The sequence below is a fragment of the Eptatretus burgeri genome, chromosome 1 (assembly GCF_056783735.1).
Source record: "Eptatretus burgeri isolate ZD-2024b chromosome 1, Ebu_testis_v1, whole genome shotgun sequence".
In the NCBI taxonomy this organism is placed as follows: Eukaryota; Metazoa; Chordata; class Myxini; order Myxiniformes; family Myxinidae; genus Eptatretus; species Eptatretus burgeri.
Genome location: NC_140961.1, coordinates 103,190,961 through 103,208,460, shown reverse-complemented (window position 1 = coordinate 103,208,460; position 17,500 = coordinate 103,190,961). Strand labels below are relative to the sequence as shown.

The 17,500-nt window shown below is 41.6% G+C and overlaps 1 protein-coding gene across 2 annotated transcripts in view; it reads left to right on the top strand.

The window, feature by feature from the left end:
* The window catches only part of LOC147035084 (actin-related protein 2/3 complex subunit 1A-like), an 80,561-nt gene that overhangs the window by 39,617 nt on the left and 23,444 nt on the right, over positions 1-17,500 (top strand). For both annotated transcript variants that reach the window (XM_085893406.1, XM_085893414.1), the window contains exon 8: positions 12,174-12,367. In XM_085893406.1, coding sequence (XP_085749532.1) covers positions 12,174-12,367 — 194 coding nt within the window. The remainder of the gene's footprint in view (positions 1-12,173; positions 12,368-17,500) is intronic.

Below are 17,500 nucleotides of genomic sequence, written 5' to 3'. Positions count from 1 at the left end.
TGATTGAATGTGGACAGCTGTCTTTTATGCAGATAACGAGTTCAAACAGGTGCAGTTAACACAGCTCATGAGTGGAGAATGGGAGGGCTTCTTAAAGACAAAACTAACAGGTCTGTGAGAGCCGGAATTCTTACTGGTTGGAAGGTGATCAAATACTTATTTCATGCAATAAAATGCAAATTAATTATTTTAAAATCATACAATGTAATTTTCAGGATTTTTGTTTTAGATTCCGTCTTTCACAGTTGAAATGTACCGATGATAAAAATTACAGACCTCTACGTGCTTTGTAAGTGGGAAAACCTGCAAAATCGGCAGTGTATCAAATACTTGTTCTCCCCACTGTGTGTATATATATATATATATATATATATATATATATATATGTATATATATATATATATATATATATATATGTATGTGTGTGTATGTATATGTATATATATGTATATGTATGTGTGTGTATGTATGTATGTATATATGTATGTATATATATGTATGTATATATATATGTATGTATATATATATGTATATATATATATATGTATGTATATATATATATATATATATATGTATGTATGTATATGTATATGTATATGTATATGTATGTATATGTATATATATATGTATGTATATATGTATATATATATTTATATATATATGTATATATATATGTATATATATATATATATATATATATATATATATATATATATATATATATATATATATATATATATATATATATATATATATGGGTGTGTTGAAAAGTAATGCTTCCTCGTCTTTTTCTCCAAAACAGGTAATATAAAGATATTCGAATGAAACAGACGGATACTAACAACAATCTTTTTTTATACCATGGTGGATCTTTGTCAACGTAATCACAATTGTGGGCCACACATTGGTGTCAATGTAATCACAACTATGGTCCACACATTTCTGCCAAAGTTGAAGTCGTTTTGTGATTCCATCACGATATAACTGTGTCATGATTTAACCAATGCTTCAGAGCAGCATTGACATCATCGTCGGAAGGAAAATGTTCTCCATGTAGATATTCCTAAGTTTGGGGAAGAAATGAAAAATCGACGTAGCCAAGTTCTGGGCTGATGATCCTTTGTGGTGGTATTTCATTGACTGTCTCTTGGTCTCAGGATCGTAATGATGCACACAACTCTCATCTCCAGTGTTCCACGCTTCACAGCACTGACAATGTCGTGCTGCTCTCTGCCATCTTGACTGACATAGCACTGAGGCATCCAGTCTCAGAATCACAAAATCTCGCACCCAGTGGCGGGAATAACTAATGTGCGGAGTGTGCTTTGTTTCATTCAAATATCGTTAACTGTTTTTAAGAAACAGAATAGGAGGCATTACTTTTCAACATCCTTGGAATATGGAGAACAAGGCATTGGAAAGACCACACCTCCCGGTTGTGTTTACAAAGCCATATATGCGTGAGAAACTGGGTAAACTCTGGGCCAATCTATTGGAGGGCATCATAGGGTGTTTAAGTGCAACAATCCTGAAAGATCTGGCATTGCCAAACATGGTCTCAGGGTTGGCGACACTCAGTTTGGGAATAGTGTCAACATATTGGCTGAAACGTCAAACTGGGCTAGGAGGCAGATGTTTGTTTGAGGCATGGCACATTGAGGAAACAAGTTTGCCTCTCACGGAGATTAGTCTCGCCAGAGGCTTATGGACCACTTGTGCACAAACACACCAGTGAGGCACCAATGGGAGGAGGACAGAGTTAACGTGCTGTCGGATCATTCTTTATTATTGTTTTGCAGTCATTGACTGTTGCAAAATCATATTGTACTGCTGAACCAGCTGCCTTGTGATTGGTAATCCCACTTAGACCACCATCCCCCCCCCTTTCCCTCTCTGTTTCTTGTTATGTCTGGGGAGTGAGGGGGTGATTTTGAGATCTCACTCCTGATAAGGATGAGCAGAGGCAAGGTGTTCTCTGTTGGTGGCTTTAAGTTAATCGATATTCAAGAGGTTGGAGCACTCATCGTGGATTCTGATACGACTCTGACAGTTTTTTTTTTTTTAATGGAAGTCGCTCCAAACAAGGCACAACGCCACTCTCGGTAAGGGGATAAATGAAAATATGATGAAGCCAAGTGATGTGTCCACACAAATATACTGTATTTAGATTCTGAAGTACCATACTCTGTTATGGAGGATTGTTGCTGCCATAGCAGTTTCTTTGGAAGATGTACACTTCGTGGTTTGCCATTGCTTCCCAGCAGTAGTTGGGGTAGGAATTTGGAACTTGGCCATGGTGCCGGCGATAGCTCACCAACTCTTCGCAAAGGATATAGTGGGATTTTTAACGTCCCACCAACTAACGTCGGCACATGGGACACCCATGTTAACTTTTATCCGAGGGACGGCACACACATTGATGAATCACCCTGCCTATGAAACACTGAGATGGCAGTTTATAGCTGGCCCGAGAATTGAACTTGGGCTAGACAGCTTAAAGATTAGTGTGCGTACTTCTATGCCATCCTACCAGCCCATATGCATATGTATGTGTATATGTATATACAGGTATACATATAGTGGATAAGAAAATGGAAACACTAGGGTACACAGGCCGTACAACGTCGATGCAAAGCCTGGGGCTGCCACACATACTTGAGTGGCGAGTGAAATATGCAAATACATCTCTTCCCGGCAGTCCTCTCTTTGCATCTACAATGTATATACTGTGTATATAATAGCAGAGCCAAAGTCAAAGATGGGGGGAGGATGACTTGGACAAACAATAGATGTGGGGAGAAATGGGGTGTGGGGTGTAAGTGATGATGCATGGGGTGGAGAAGATGAATGCAGCAGGAAACTCATTTGAAAGGAGGAGGGAGTTGGTGGGTGGGGGGGGGGAGAGTGGTAATGAGGGTAGTGATCATGGCTATGGATTGGGAATGATCTGAGATGGTGGTGAACAGCTGACTTGAAGACCTGGAGGGAAGAGTAGAGTGAGATTGAACAGAATGTTGGAGTTGCTTCCACAGGTGGGGAAAAAGAGGAACGAATGAGTGGAGATGAGCTATAATCCTGGATTTAGGTAGTTTCACCAGAGGGGGGTTGTGCTCTGCAGAAACCTCGGTTGGGGGGGGGAGGGGGAGGGACAAAGCATGGAAAGAGAAGAGGGTGCAATACCAGAAAGTAGGCAGTGGAAGACAGTGAGATCACTGACCTGTCTGCTATGGTGAAGTGATAAGCCCAAAGACTCAGCTTCATTGAGTGAGATTCCAATAATCTTGAAGGCCTTTGTTTCTATGCCTTCAAGCTAAGCAAAATGTGAGGCGTTGGAGCAAATTCAGTGGGGAGAGCATTTTGTACTCTGTCAAGCTGCAGATGAAAGCCTTTTAGTTGGATAGATGTTCATGTGTTCAAAGGAGATACACTGTACAAATAAGTTGCCACCCAAGTTGGCTTAAATTCTGGTAACTTCCTCTCATGTTTAAAAAAACTAAACTCTAGTTTAATCCTAGTAACCACAAGATTCTTTAAAAGCAACAATAGGTTACAATTCCTATCGACCAAACCTTCGAGTTTCACCTTCCGAGTCTCATAGATTGCCATCTTTGCTTGAGCTGACTAAAAATTGGCCAAAGGTGCTTCCTTTCTTGACCTAGGCAAGGATTTGATACCATAATTGAAAAACCTAAAATTAAAACAGACAAATTGCTAAACAGTTCCTTTAACGAATGAAATTAGGAAATTAAATGCCTACACTCAACATACGCATGGAAAAGAGTTTCAACTGCACCACAAAAATGACATTCATCAGGTATCAATTCAGAAAAAATTGTCGCAGATCATTTGTGGGTAGACTCCAATGGGTGGGCCTCCACTGAAGGTCCCCAGTTCTTTTGGGTGTAAGCCTTTGATTAAAAAAAACAAAACTGTCCCATTGAGGTTGACATCATGTAACAAGCATGTACACTTCCTCTCGTTCAAGATAGGAATGGTACACTAAACTCACACAAGCCTGATACAAGTTTCGCTGTTCATCTGGAGATAATGAGCGGGAGGCCATCCAAAGGAGAGGAATTGGAATTTTATAAACCGAGCGGGTCTTATCATTTTTTTTATTTTATTTTTTAGGAGAAAGTACAAGATCTGGAAAAGGAGGTGCCGGTGGTACTGGTACAGGGGAAACTTCCTCCCCGTATTGGTTCTTGTCATGGAATCTTTTTAAAACACCACATAGCACAAGAGAAACATGTCTTGCTGTCATGCTTACAGCTTCCACCAGAGCAGCAGCACTCATCCAATTTCCTGCACCGTTCAACAGATCATATGCTCCCCGAATGTTATTCCTGACAAATTTCTCAACGAAACTTTGATCTTTCGGAATACTTTCGAATTGTGGATTGCAAAAGAGGGGTTCACACAAAAACATTTATTTTGTGTACGACGTTTTCCAGCGGCTCACTTTAAACGCTTGCCAAGCATTCAGCATGCTGGAGTAGGACGGCAGTTGTGTGATGTCCAAGTGTTGGACATCAATCAACAAGATATCCTGTGTGTAGTCCAGGGCACCAGCTCAGCTCAAAAGAGAGTTGGCCAGAAATCTCCAAGCCAGGCACGAACGTTCATGTAGCAGGTGCTTAATCACAGTCGTACAAAATGCCATAATCTAACTGATCAAGTCTGCAAGGCCTTGACCTCCTTTTTCCAAGGGAAGACTCAGCACTCCAGGACGAACCCAGTGTTTTCCGCTCTCAAGGAAGTCAATTAGAATCGTCTGTATGTTTTTCACCAAACTCTCTGGGGTGGGGGGGGGTGCACTGCCTTGAAATGATGCCAAAGCATGGATGCCACTAGATTGTTGAGCACCAACACACATCCCCTATATGAAAGTTGAGTGAGCAAACCTCTCCACTTCATCAGTCTTTGCTCAAGGGCATCCACCATACCCTCCCAGTTCTTCTTTTCTACAATTTCATTTCCGAGAAACATTCCCAGGTATTTAATACCTTCAAAACTCCATCTGAGCTGAAGTGGAAGGGAAGGCAAGGATCCGCCGGCTTGACCCATCCACAAGGCCTAGCTTTTGCCCCAATTTATGACAGTTGTCGCTTTGTTAAATAGTTCCAAGTTCTCTTCAACCAAGCCTACATCTTTGGAATCTTTCACCAAATCACAAATGTCATTTGCATGGACTGATAATTTAACTTCCTGCTCTGCCGACACTTTTAAGCCTGCAAGAGATTTCCTCAGCACTATCAATAGGGGGTTCAATACTCAAGGCATTTAAAATACCAGATAAAGGGCACCCCTGATGGGATCCCTCTCTCAATCTTTACAGGTGGGATCAGTTCGTAATCAACTTTGAATATGGAATATATTTGATGGTATAACAGCTTAATGTAAGCAACAAGACCACCTCCTAAACCAACTTTTTCCAGAACTCTAAATAAATACATGTGGTGCACCCTTTCAAAAACATTTTCCTGATCAAGACGCACTAATCCAATTTCCTCATTTATTTTATGTACATTCCATAGATCGTGAATAAGGAAGATATTGTCATGAATCTGACAGTCCGTAACAAAAAAAAACATTGATCACAGTCCATCAAATGTATTAAATAAAGGGCGAAACGTCGTGCCAAAGCTTTCGCAAAAATCTTATCAACGGTTACAAGCGATACAGGCCGCCAACTCGTGATTAGCTGCGGATCTCCTTTCTTTGGAAGGAGTATCACCACTGCTCTACGGCAGCTGAGGGGAAGTTCACCACCTTCAATGCTTTCCTCAAGCACCTCCAGCAAGGAGGGGCCAATAAGGGTCCACAAAGCCCTATAGAACTCTACTGGGAGGCCATCTAAGCCTGGTGCTGTTCCCGTAGCCACAGACATGAGTGATTGTTCCAGCTCGTCCAATGCCAACGGAGCTCCGAGATTTGCTTTATGCTCGCCTCTTAGCTGAGGCATCTCCATTGTAAAATGCTCCATTGCACATTTTGCTAAATGACCTTGCAAATTTGTAACCTCTCTTTCCAGAACATTTTTCTATACTCTTTGCTTAGATGTAAACATTTGATAGTGTAGAGCACCGCAATTTGCACCTTTGCATTGTCCCACCAAGTTCGCAAACTAACGAAACTCTCTCTTCTGCAAACTTCTTCTCTTCTGCCCCACTATCCGCAAGGCTTCTTGGAAGTCAGTATTATTGAAAACATCGATATTTAATTTCCAATAAAAAGAACCACCTCTCATATGGGATGTTGATCTAAAAACTAGGACAATTAGACTATGGTCTGAGAAACCTGAGGGGATAATATCTGTTCTCAAAACCTCCTTCATCATCTGTCAATAAACATAAAATATATCTAACCTCACCAACGTGACAATGTTCCTCACACATCTGCACCACGAATACCCACATTCATGAGGGTGCTGAACCCTCCATGCATCATCCAATGAAAACCTCTGAGCAGCCTCTACTAAAGGCTTGGCTGACTCAGGGTGAGGTTCAGCACTATTGTGATTCTATGCCGGGTTTAAAGTGCAATTAAAATCATGGGACCCAATATTTCTTATTAGCACAGTCAAATGTAACAAGAAGTCATTCCTCTCATTACTTTTACTTAGAGCATATACGTTCACAAGAATAAACCGAGATCTATCCAGCACGAAGGATAAAGTGGCTAAATATCCTTGCATGACCTGAGTGAACACAACAGAGGTGGTTTGCAGCACAGAATACAAAAAGAAAGCAATTCCTGCAGTCATGGAATCTTTATCGCGAAAGGAAAGTTGCTCTTTCAACTGCTGCTTCCAATCGGCATGATAATTCAGGGAACTGTGAGTTTCCTGAAACAGGAAAATCCCCAGTTTCAATCTCTTTATCAAAGACTTAACCTGTTTTTCATGCCCTAAGCCCTAATGCTACCCCTCCATTAATATTTATATTCCCAAAACACATCTCAGCCATGTGAAAGGAAATGTTAGTCCTTCAATTCCTTCTGGATTTTCTTGAAATCGTCCTGGGCTTTCTTAAAACGATTATTTAACCGATATTTATTGGTGGCTGTAAAAATCGACTCAAAAGGACTCCGAATAATTTCCTTGAGGTGATTTACAAGACCAGAAAGGTATATAAAAAAGCATCCCTCAAATCAATGTTCTGTTTACAATCGGAGTCTTTTAGAAAGGCCTTCATCTCATCATCCGATAGGGTGACTTTCATCTCGTAGGTCTGAGATGGCACTTTTTCCACATCATCCATTTCTGAGTCCTCTGAGGCTGAATCACCCTTTCACCCACCGGTGTCACAAAGCACTTCTACAACTTGTGAAACTAAAACCTCCTCGCTATTCTCCTCACTATGTCTCGTACTATCTGTTGTCGGTCCAATGAGAGTTGGACTTTGCATGTCTATTCATAAAAAGGCACATTCAAAAAAATCTCGTGTTCACACTGTACTACCCTTGTGTTCTTAGGAGAAACCAATAATGTTCTAGAAAAGTTCATGTAAAGGGGAACTCCACATGTAGAGGTTAAAATCCATCATTATGTTTTGTTTTTTTGGTGTCCCTTGAAAACGAAAACACATCAGATGATGTGCATTTTTGTAATTAATTTGTTTGAAAAATTGACGCCCCTTAATATGAAATTTTTTTAATGTGCCTTATTTTCTATCATATGGCATTTTCCCACAAGCCATGGAATGTCCCTTCTTTTCTATGTTTTTGGCATTTTATACAAGCTATGCAATGTCCCTTCCTTTCTATAGTTTGCCACATAGCACATACTATACAAAGGGGCCTTTCCTATTCTCCTGGTATTTTTCCCCAAGAATGCCACAGGCAGACAGTTTGGAGAGCAAGGCAGGATGTCAGACTTTATCAAATGCATGATATATATCCAGAGATGACCCTGATCTCATGTCTGACATTGAGGACCTCCATCCATTGTTGGGTGAGTAGAAGCAGCACGTTCAAGGTGGAGTAAGCTGGTCTGAAACCAAATTGGTGATCTGAGATGAGGTTGTTGGAGAAAAGGAAGGTTTTCAGATCAACTGCGATGATACATTCCATGACCTTGCTGACAAATGGAAGTTAGCTGATATGTCTGTAGTTAAGGGGATCAGTTTTTGCACCTTTTCTTTGTAATGTAGTGATGTTGCAGGCTGATTTCCAAGCAGATTGCAGATTATGTATGGTGAAAAGGGCAGAGAGAGGATGTTCAAGAGCAGCGTAGCAGGTTTTTAGGACACGTGAGCTGATGCTGTCCAGTCCAGTTGCAAGAATCTGAGTCGAAGGTTGTTTGCTACTGCATGTGACACATGCCGTAAAGCATGGTCACTACCAGATACTCATTCAAACTGTAGACATTGATGTGGTGCTGGCTGTGATGGTTGTACAAATACTAACAGCTGGAGATGAGCTGCGGCGAGCAATTGTAACAGGAAACGGTTTCCGTTACTTGGCAGCACATCATTTAGTGGCCTGTCGAGGGAAAGAGAAGGCACATACTCTTCTGATGTTCCATTCACTGACTGGATGTGACTGTTTCAGCATTTGATGGTCATAGCAAGAAAACTGCATGGAATACCTGCAACTCTCCGCCGGCTCACATAAGCTCCACTGACATTGGCATGTGCACCCACTGCCGTCCCTGAAGAAACTATACATGTTATTGAGAGGTTCATGATATTGATATACAACCGCACAAGTACATGCATTTATGTGGACAAAGTTAGAAGGACGATGTTTGCAAAGGCGAACTCTGTGCAGAGAATTCCACCAACATGAGATGCTCTCGTTCTGCATATCAAGGTGGTCGAGTCTGGAGTAAAATCCCACTATCAGGTCAGGTATGGGAGCATGTGCCAGAACAGCGCGTCGCTGCGTCCACTTTCCGCCGGTACTCCAGGGGCCTCCGTCTGGCCATCCCCCAGGCAGATGCCAGGCCCATCCCCATGTCCTTGAGATGATGGTCAACCTGCTGCAACCACGAGGCATGTGGTCGGCCCACTGGCCTCCTCCACTCATGAGACTCCCTCGCTGAGAGAATCTGGTGAGCAAGATCAGCGTCAGGAAAACGAGCCACATGTCAATACAGCCGCAACTGACGCTCACGGACTATGCAGGTAACAAATCTCCTCCGAGTCTCTCTCAGCAACCGCTCGTTGGACACAAAATCCAAACAGCGATAGCCAAGGATTCTCCAAAGAGACCTGGTACCAAAGGAATTAAGTCTCCATCTCAGATCCTTGGTCAGAGTCCAAGTCTCGCATCCATAGAGCAAGACTGGAAGTACCAACGACCTGAAGACTCGGACTTTCGTCCTCCCGCACAGGTACCGGCAGCGCCACACCCCATGATCCAGTGAATCCATGACTCCCCAGGCCCGACCCAGACGTCTATTGACCTCTGACTCACAGCCAGCAGAGACATGAATATCACTGCCAAGGTAAGTGAATCTCTCCACGACCTCAACATCCTCACCACAAACAGACACAGACAGGACAGCAGCATCCAAGATGTCACCGAAAGCCTGGATCTTAGTTTTGACCCAAGAAACCCGTAATCCCAGCGGCTCAAACTCCTCTTTCAGCACCTCGAGGGCCCCCAAAAGGATGTCTAGAGTCTCCGCAAAGATGACTGCATCATCTGCAAAATCAAGGTCCGAGATCTTGACATTCCCAAACGATGCACCGCAGCTTGATCTCTCCGACATCCTCCCTAAAATCCAGTCCATACAAGTGCTGAAAAGTGTGGAGCCCAGTACACACCCCTGACGAACTCCAGTAACAACTGGAAATAAGTCAGAGATGGTACCACCACACTTCACAGCACTCTCAGTGCCAGAGTAGAGTTCAGACATCAGATCGATCAGTTTTGGTGGCACCCCACGAAGACCAAGAATCCTCCAGAGGACATCCCGATTCACTGAATCAAACGCTTTACAGAGATCAACATAGGCTGCAAGCAGCCCCTGCCGAAACTCTCGTCTGCGTTCGGTGAGGACACGAAGGGCAAGGATACGGTCAATCGTTGACCTCTTTGGTGTAAAGCCTGACTGCTCTGGACGCTGGTGCTCAAACAGATGGTGGCGAACCCTATCAAGAATTATCCGAGCAAAGACCTTGCCCGGCACTGAGAGCAGCGTCACCCCTCGGTAGTTGTTGCAGTCTTGGCGATCACCCTTCCCTTTTCCAGAGAGGGACAACAAGGCCCCTCTTCCAGTCAGTTGGGATGATGCCTGTGTTCCAGGCAAAGCGCAAAACTGCATGCAACGACACGAGTGCAGCATTTCCACCAGCCTTGAGAAGTTCAGCATGGATGCCACAGATCCCTGGAGCTTTGCCCCGTTTCCACTGGTTCACCGCAGCCCGTGTTTCCACAAGCAAAGGTGGACCACAGTTGATTCGAGGGTCAGCAACAGAGATTGTAACTATCAAGGCCTGCGATTCCTTCTCCAACGAGTTCAGGTTGGACCAAGACCGACAGTGGAGTGTGTGAGCCTCTTTGGAAGACACTTCTTAAAGCCTCCAGATGTTGTGTGGCTGTGTGATATAAATATTAAAGATGTGTGTGGCTGAAATAAAGGGAGTCAATACAAATGTAAGTGCAGAAAAGCTGCACTCAAATGCACACCTCTCTGCATGTGCAAGGGAGACTATTCCTCTGACGGTGTAGCCACTGTACCTCTCGAGTCTGTACCTCAAAATTTGGTAAGCTTGACTTTGGACTCATTAAAATATATGCTCGCTCACCACCAATGTCTCTGGACCAAGAGATAGGTTATAGATTATAACGGATTGCAATGGCAGCTATATTGAAATTCAATATGATGGTAACTGATCGTCCTCAGTGTCATCATTCAATTTACCATACAGGGAGTCCTCTTTATACGCTCATTCGACGAACGCTTTTTCACATTATGCTTTTTAGCTCACCTGGAATGTATTTCCCGGCAGCTTATGGGGTGGCGTGTCTGTCCGTCCGTCTGTCCGTTCGTCCACCCACAAACACTTGCAACCTCTTCTCTGAAACTACACACACGATTTCGATGAAACATGAGCACAACCTTCATCACCCAGTATGTATCAAAGTTTGTTCACGGCATTTAAAAAAAAAAATCCACAGGTATTTGCTTTCTTCTCCGTTACATATTTTGTGGGTCATCCATGTCTACCAGTGGTTCCCTGGTTTTCTTATCCAGCCACTACCATGTGAGCACCCAGGGGTATTGCCACTATTTCTAATAACTTGCACCAGTTTTCGGTGAATGCGTCATCATTTTCAAGTTAATGCTTTTTCATGTTAGAAATTATATATACTTTTTAATTTCTCTCCAGAAATAAACTGCGTCGTAACCTCTCTGTTCGCACTTTTGTGACCCTCGGAATGTCAGAGAAGTACAAGACACCATTAATACGAGCAAGTGATGCTCGTGCATCAAAGAAACGTGATGCACTTATGTTGGAAATTAAATTAGACATTATAAAGTAGTCTGATAGATTAGAAACTCCTTTGCAAATCGAGCATTCGCTCTCCTTTTACTTAACCACTCTACGATCGGGACGATACTCGAGCATATGGTGAGAATTATTGATCACATGAAAGGATCTGTGCCGATGACGTTGCAGGTAATTACCAAGGAAAGGAGTAGAGTGATCGCTGAGATGGAAAAACATTTGATTTTGTGGCTCGAGGACCAGACAACGGAAGCAGTGCATGTTTATGTTTATCTTGCAAACTGTTGCTGAAGTTTTTTTTTTTCTTTTTCTTGTGCAGGACCATTCCATCATGGTTTGGAAATATATATATAAATATATATATATATATATATATATATATATATATATATATATATATATATATATATTTTTTTTTTTTTTCCCCCTCCCCACACCAACCATTCCCCCTATCCCCCATCTCTATTTTGACTTTCACATGCAGCTTGAATGTGGTTAAAATCACTACCTTGTTTTAAATTGCAAAAGACCACAGAGTTTTACTCTGCATTTGTACATCAACAACAATACTTGAAGTTTATTTTTTAATTTTTTTTTTGGAGGAAACAAAGTAACATTCAATGTTTTTATTTATTGCTTGCGATTGATCCACATTTTACATTGATTGTTCTTCTGATCTGACAATTTTTCCATGCCCTCCTGTGTGCTCAGGGTCATGATTGCTGTCCTCTGCTATTCTCGGTAGATGATCGAGGAGTATTGTCCTTTGTAGCTAAATTGGACATGCCCAAGCAAACCACGCAACGAAACATGTCTGCTATGGAGCGCTTTCATAATATGGACAAGCGGGCACTTTCTGTACATCAAGACACTGCACTAGAAACACTACACCAGAACAGCATCACGTGAGTGGCGAAACTGTCACCAGGCTGCTTTCTCTCTCATGACTTGTTTGTAATTGAAGGGTATCACATATTGCATTTTTTTTTACATTGATACAATTTATAGTGCTGTCATTCAGATCATGTCTTCGTTGCTTGGTGAATATTGAATTCTTCCCTTCATTATGGATAGACATTTGCACATTGCGATGTATGTGTGTCCAGCTGAGCCGAGTATACCAACGTGGAAGGGGTTAATATATAAGGAAGAAGTGGCATGTGTGGTATGTATGTTGAAAGTATGAATAGCTCTCATAAACCAAACAAACTCGATCCTGAAAATGATACACAGAATTAAAATTCACTCTGATCCATTAATGCACCATTTATGGATTAATGCATTTTGTACTATCCATGGGCATGTTTGTGCATCCATGGCCTTGCTCAGTGCAAGAGACAGAAGGGATGGATTCCACATAATAAATGTGTGCAAATCCCATATGAACACAATTTTATCGATATACCAGCAGGGTATGCTTTCACATTGTAAGCAATAACGAACTGTGCTTCCCCATTGTCTCGGGTGGTTCACCCACATTTGATTTTTTTCATTTATTTATATTTTCATTTATGGATGCTTTCCGAGAGTTCTGTGATTTTCTTCTTTTTTTTTTTTCCTGTTGTATCAACTTTGATGTCCAAAATTACCATGCTTTCCAATGCCTGGTGTTGGCTTAATGGTTAGGGTGGCGGGCTTTGGATCCTAGGATCCTGAGTTCAAATCCTTCTCAACTGTTGAATTAATACCAGGTGGGGTTGACTCTGCCTGTCATCCTTCCGAGGTCGGCAAAATGAGTGTCAGCATGCTGGTATCCTGTGTGGGAATGGCGACCCTTCCAGGATTGTGCCCATTAGCCAAGGAGACTGCTTAGGCGGCACCAACGCTCTGCACAGAGTATGGTCCCAATCTGCTCTCCTCTCCAATTGTCTCGGGTGGCTCACCTGCATTAATTTTTTTCACTTTTTTTTTTCATTTTTTTTTTCATCTATTTATATTTTCATTTATGGACACTTTCCAACGGTTCTGTGATTTATTTTTTTTCCCCGGGGCATCAGCTTCGATGTCCATTGGCACATAAAATTGCCGTGGTTCCCCATTGTCTCGGGTCGCTCACCTGCATTTTAGTAATTTTTTTTTTCATTTTTTTGGTTTCATGTATTTATACTTTCATGTTTTTTGGTTGTAGGAGTTGGTTCTGCATCTCACAAAATACTCCACCTGATGGGTGGTAGTGAAATTCCCATTACCCGATGCATGTTTTTGGGAGTGCCGTCGTGGCTTCACTATTGGGAAATAGCCCCAGTGGTTCCAATCTCATCTCTGAGCCAAATTTTTAAGCAGTCATGGAAATTGATCTCTCACCAGTGAGGGCAATGCACCAAAGCATTACCTACAACTTCACCAAGCCACTCTACCAAGAGTAGGACAATGACCTTCTCTTTCTTTCAAGGTTCAATTCAAAACCTTCTGATGAGCCATATGGTGGCATGAGCCAAAATCCAGGAGCCATTACATTTGCGTAAGTTTTCTATAAAAAGAGACCTGCAAACTCGCATTAGCCATTTTCCTGACAAGTGTCCAGAAGTTGCCAGTGTTCCAATATTTCTCTCTTGCATGTAAATTTAATGGAAGAGTTGTCAAATCTTTTGGTAATACGTATGTCGTTTTCGCCCAATCACTCAATGGTGAAGACTCACTTAAAAAAAATTCTTGGATCCGGATCCTGAGTCGAATCTTCACCAAAATCGAATCGATTCTTCCTTGTTACATACCCAACCTACACACCGAGTTTCGTCCAAATATGTCCCCAACTTTTTCAGATATTTTGTTCACAAATAAACAAACAGACAGACAGAGGTGAAAACATAACCTCATTCCACCTTCGGTGTCGGAGGTAACTACACTATTTCAAAAGCATCCATGAAACAGAATTCCTTCCTTTATAATTCATTTATTTGGACCGTCATGTATGCCTTCCAAAATGTGTGATTAATTGTGACAATAAGAGTTGTTACCCTCGCCATCAAAACAATGCATACACAGGCAACATGCACTGTTCATATTTACGAAATGTATAGCCTATTGAATTGGTATGACAAAAAAGGTTCAACACTAAATAAGTGACTCCATATAATCATGACAAATTGGTTTATGTAAATCATTCCACATTATTCTTTACTTCAGTAACCCTGTTAATAATTGCAAATCAGTGAAAGAATGCCAGTTTATCTTCAGTTTTAGGTGCCAGTCAATATTGGGGTTTTGTGGCAGTTTTGTTATCGAGAAAAAGGTCTAACTCAAGAACTCTACCAGTCAAGTCCACAATTCATTAATTCTCACACACACACACAAAAAAAAACTAATCGACCATATTGCAAGTGTATTTTGAATATAATAGGATTGTTTTATCGGTGGGAAAATATATCGCCATTTTGCCACTTCTTTACAAATACTGAGCACATTTAAAATGCAAAATAATAGGTCACCTGACACTGAGTCGGCATATCTATTTTGAATACTGTGCGAGTCAAAATTATTGCTTGCAAGCCGGAATGTCATTCTAGATTCGAGAGCATGTGTTGCTATGCCATAATGTAATGGAAACCTAAATCAAGCTTTTGTACAGTGTTGCCAGATCTGAAAAGTGGAAATATCGTGGTGGAAGCTCAAAATTATCGTACATTCTCAAATATTTGCACAGTGATAACATTTTACTCACCAGCTTTATTTAACCTCCATCGCACCTCAATGACAACGTCTCAACGACAAACTGTGTGTGTGTACACCGTTAAAGGCAAGCTTCATGGATGGAAAAACATTTCTGCGTTCTGTGCCCTGTGCCCTTGTCGGGTAGTACCTGTACCTGTCGTCCTGCACGTAATAGTCCAGTACGGAATATATATTTAGACCTATGGGACCGTATCACAGTCGAACATGACACCGCCATGGTCATTGTTACCTCTGCCACCGAAGGTGAAGGAGGTTATGTTTTCACCCCTTTCTGTCTGTTTGTCTGTTTGTGTACAGGATATCTCAACAAGTTGTCGACGGATCCAGATGAAATTGTTTGGACAGGTTCGGTGTGTGACAAGGACGAAATGATTAGATGTTGGTGATGATCTGGATCTGGATACCATAATTTTTAAAGTGATTCTTCACCACTGAGCGATAGGGCCAAAAACGATATATTTGCATGGTGATAACATTTTACTCACCAACTTTATTTAACCTCCATCGCACCTCAATGACGACGTGTCAACGACAAACCGTGTGTGTCTGTGCCATGCCTGTGTAGTGTGCGTGCCGTCAAAGGCAAGCTTCATGGATGGAATACCATGGCACGATGTCACAAAAAGTTGTGGGCGGATTCGGATGAAACTTGGTGGGCACATTGGGTGTGTGACAAGGAAGAAGTGCTTCAATTTTGGTGAAGATCCGGATCCAGAAAAGATAATTTTTAAAGTGATTCTTCACCATTGAGAGAGAGGGCGAAACCTATATATAGCATGATATATCAAAAAGTTGTGGACGGATTCGGATGAAACTTGGTGGACATGTTGGGAGTGTGAAAATGGAAGAATTGTTTCCATTTTGGTGAAGATCTGAATCCGGATCTGGATGCGGGAATTATTTATTTTTTTAAGTGATTCTTCACCTTTGAGAGATGGGTCCAAACACGATATAGTGCTGTATTGCATGATATTTCAAAAATGTATTGGGCCCAATATGTTCTCGTGGATCAGGCATTACGTGGCAGAGGTATGTGCTCCACTGAGTGCCCTTCCAGTTCATACTGTATTTACATTCTTTATTATTGTCCTCATAAAACATGAACATTTTTCTTCCACTGGCAATGAAATTAAATTCAAGTTCAATTGACTGGGCGGCTCAGGAAAATAGGCGACGGAAAAGCCAAAGCACGTGACTTGAATCACGTAACTTTGGTGTAAAGTTTACTAAACTGTATTCTGCATTTGCGCTGTTCAGACGTACTGTCTTCCAAAATCTTCACCATGAGTTCCAAGCATGCTCATGATGATAAGAGTTACCCTGTGGCTAAGAAATCCTTAAAACTGTAAATATGGAGATTAAATTGGATGTTCTACTCAGAATGGTGAGTGGTGATCGTGCTGTCTATGTTGGTCGGGACTTAGGTTTGCCTCCAACAACCGTACATACAATTTATAACAAGAAGCGAATACTTCGATATCGCGTGGCTGGGGGCAGTAAAAGTCTAGGTTAAGAATGATGAAACAATTTTGCAGTTATAAAATTTAAATGTAGACACGGTGAATTAGCATGCATGATGGGAAGAGTTGTGACGTTGGACAAATTTCTATTTATACCCCTCAGATCAAAGGGACGTACGCGGCCATAAGTGTGACAGAAGACAGGACAGAATAGCCAATTATATAACAGCGCGATGTCGCCACGCTGTAAAAATGCAGAACAAATTCATGGAAGTGCTGAACATGCTACGCCATGAGCATCCAAGTTAATGATGAAGCGAAGGAGCTCTTGCATGGAAAAGATGGACAGGGTTCACACGCCTCCTGGAAAGTCCTTAAAACTCCTGGAATTCAATTCCTATCCTGGAATGTCCTGGAATATGCTTAAAAGTCAAATTGAACTCTCTGAAAACTCCTTAAAAAATTATATTTTGGATTTCCGACGATCACCTTGTCAACGTCTCGAAGAATAAAAGAAGCATTATGCGTCTTTTTTAGAGTCTATGGCACTATAATGTGCTGTGTGCAGGATAGCCGAGAGGTACACACTGTTAAGCCAGGTGTCCCATCTGTTAGCATTAGTTGATGGATGTTAGAGATCCTCACGGTGTCTTTCACGAAGATGAGGAGGGTCATCACCAGCACTCTTAATACAAATCCCTGCCTGGACTGCGAGTAGCAAGCCTTCCATCCTTCTTAATCTGATCATAACTCGCTCTCCTTTTCTCCTCCTTTTTCTCTATCACCACCTCATCATATTTTACACAATATTTTACTGTATTGTACTTTAATAAAATTATTTCATTTCAAGTTTTTTTTACTGTCAAAATGTGTGTTGGATTGAGTGTTTAAATTATCTCTGTTTAG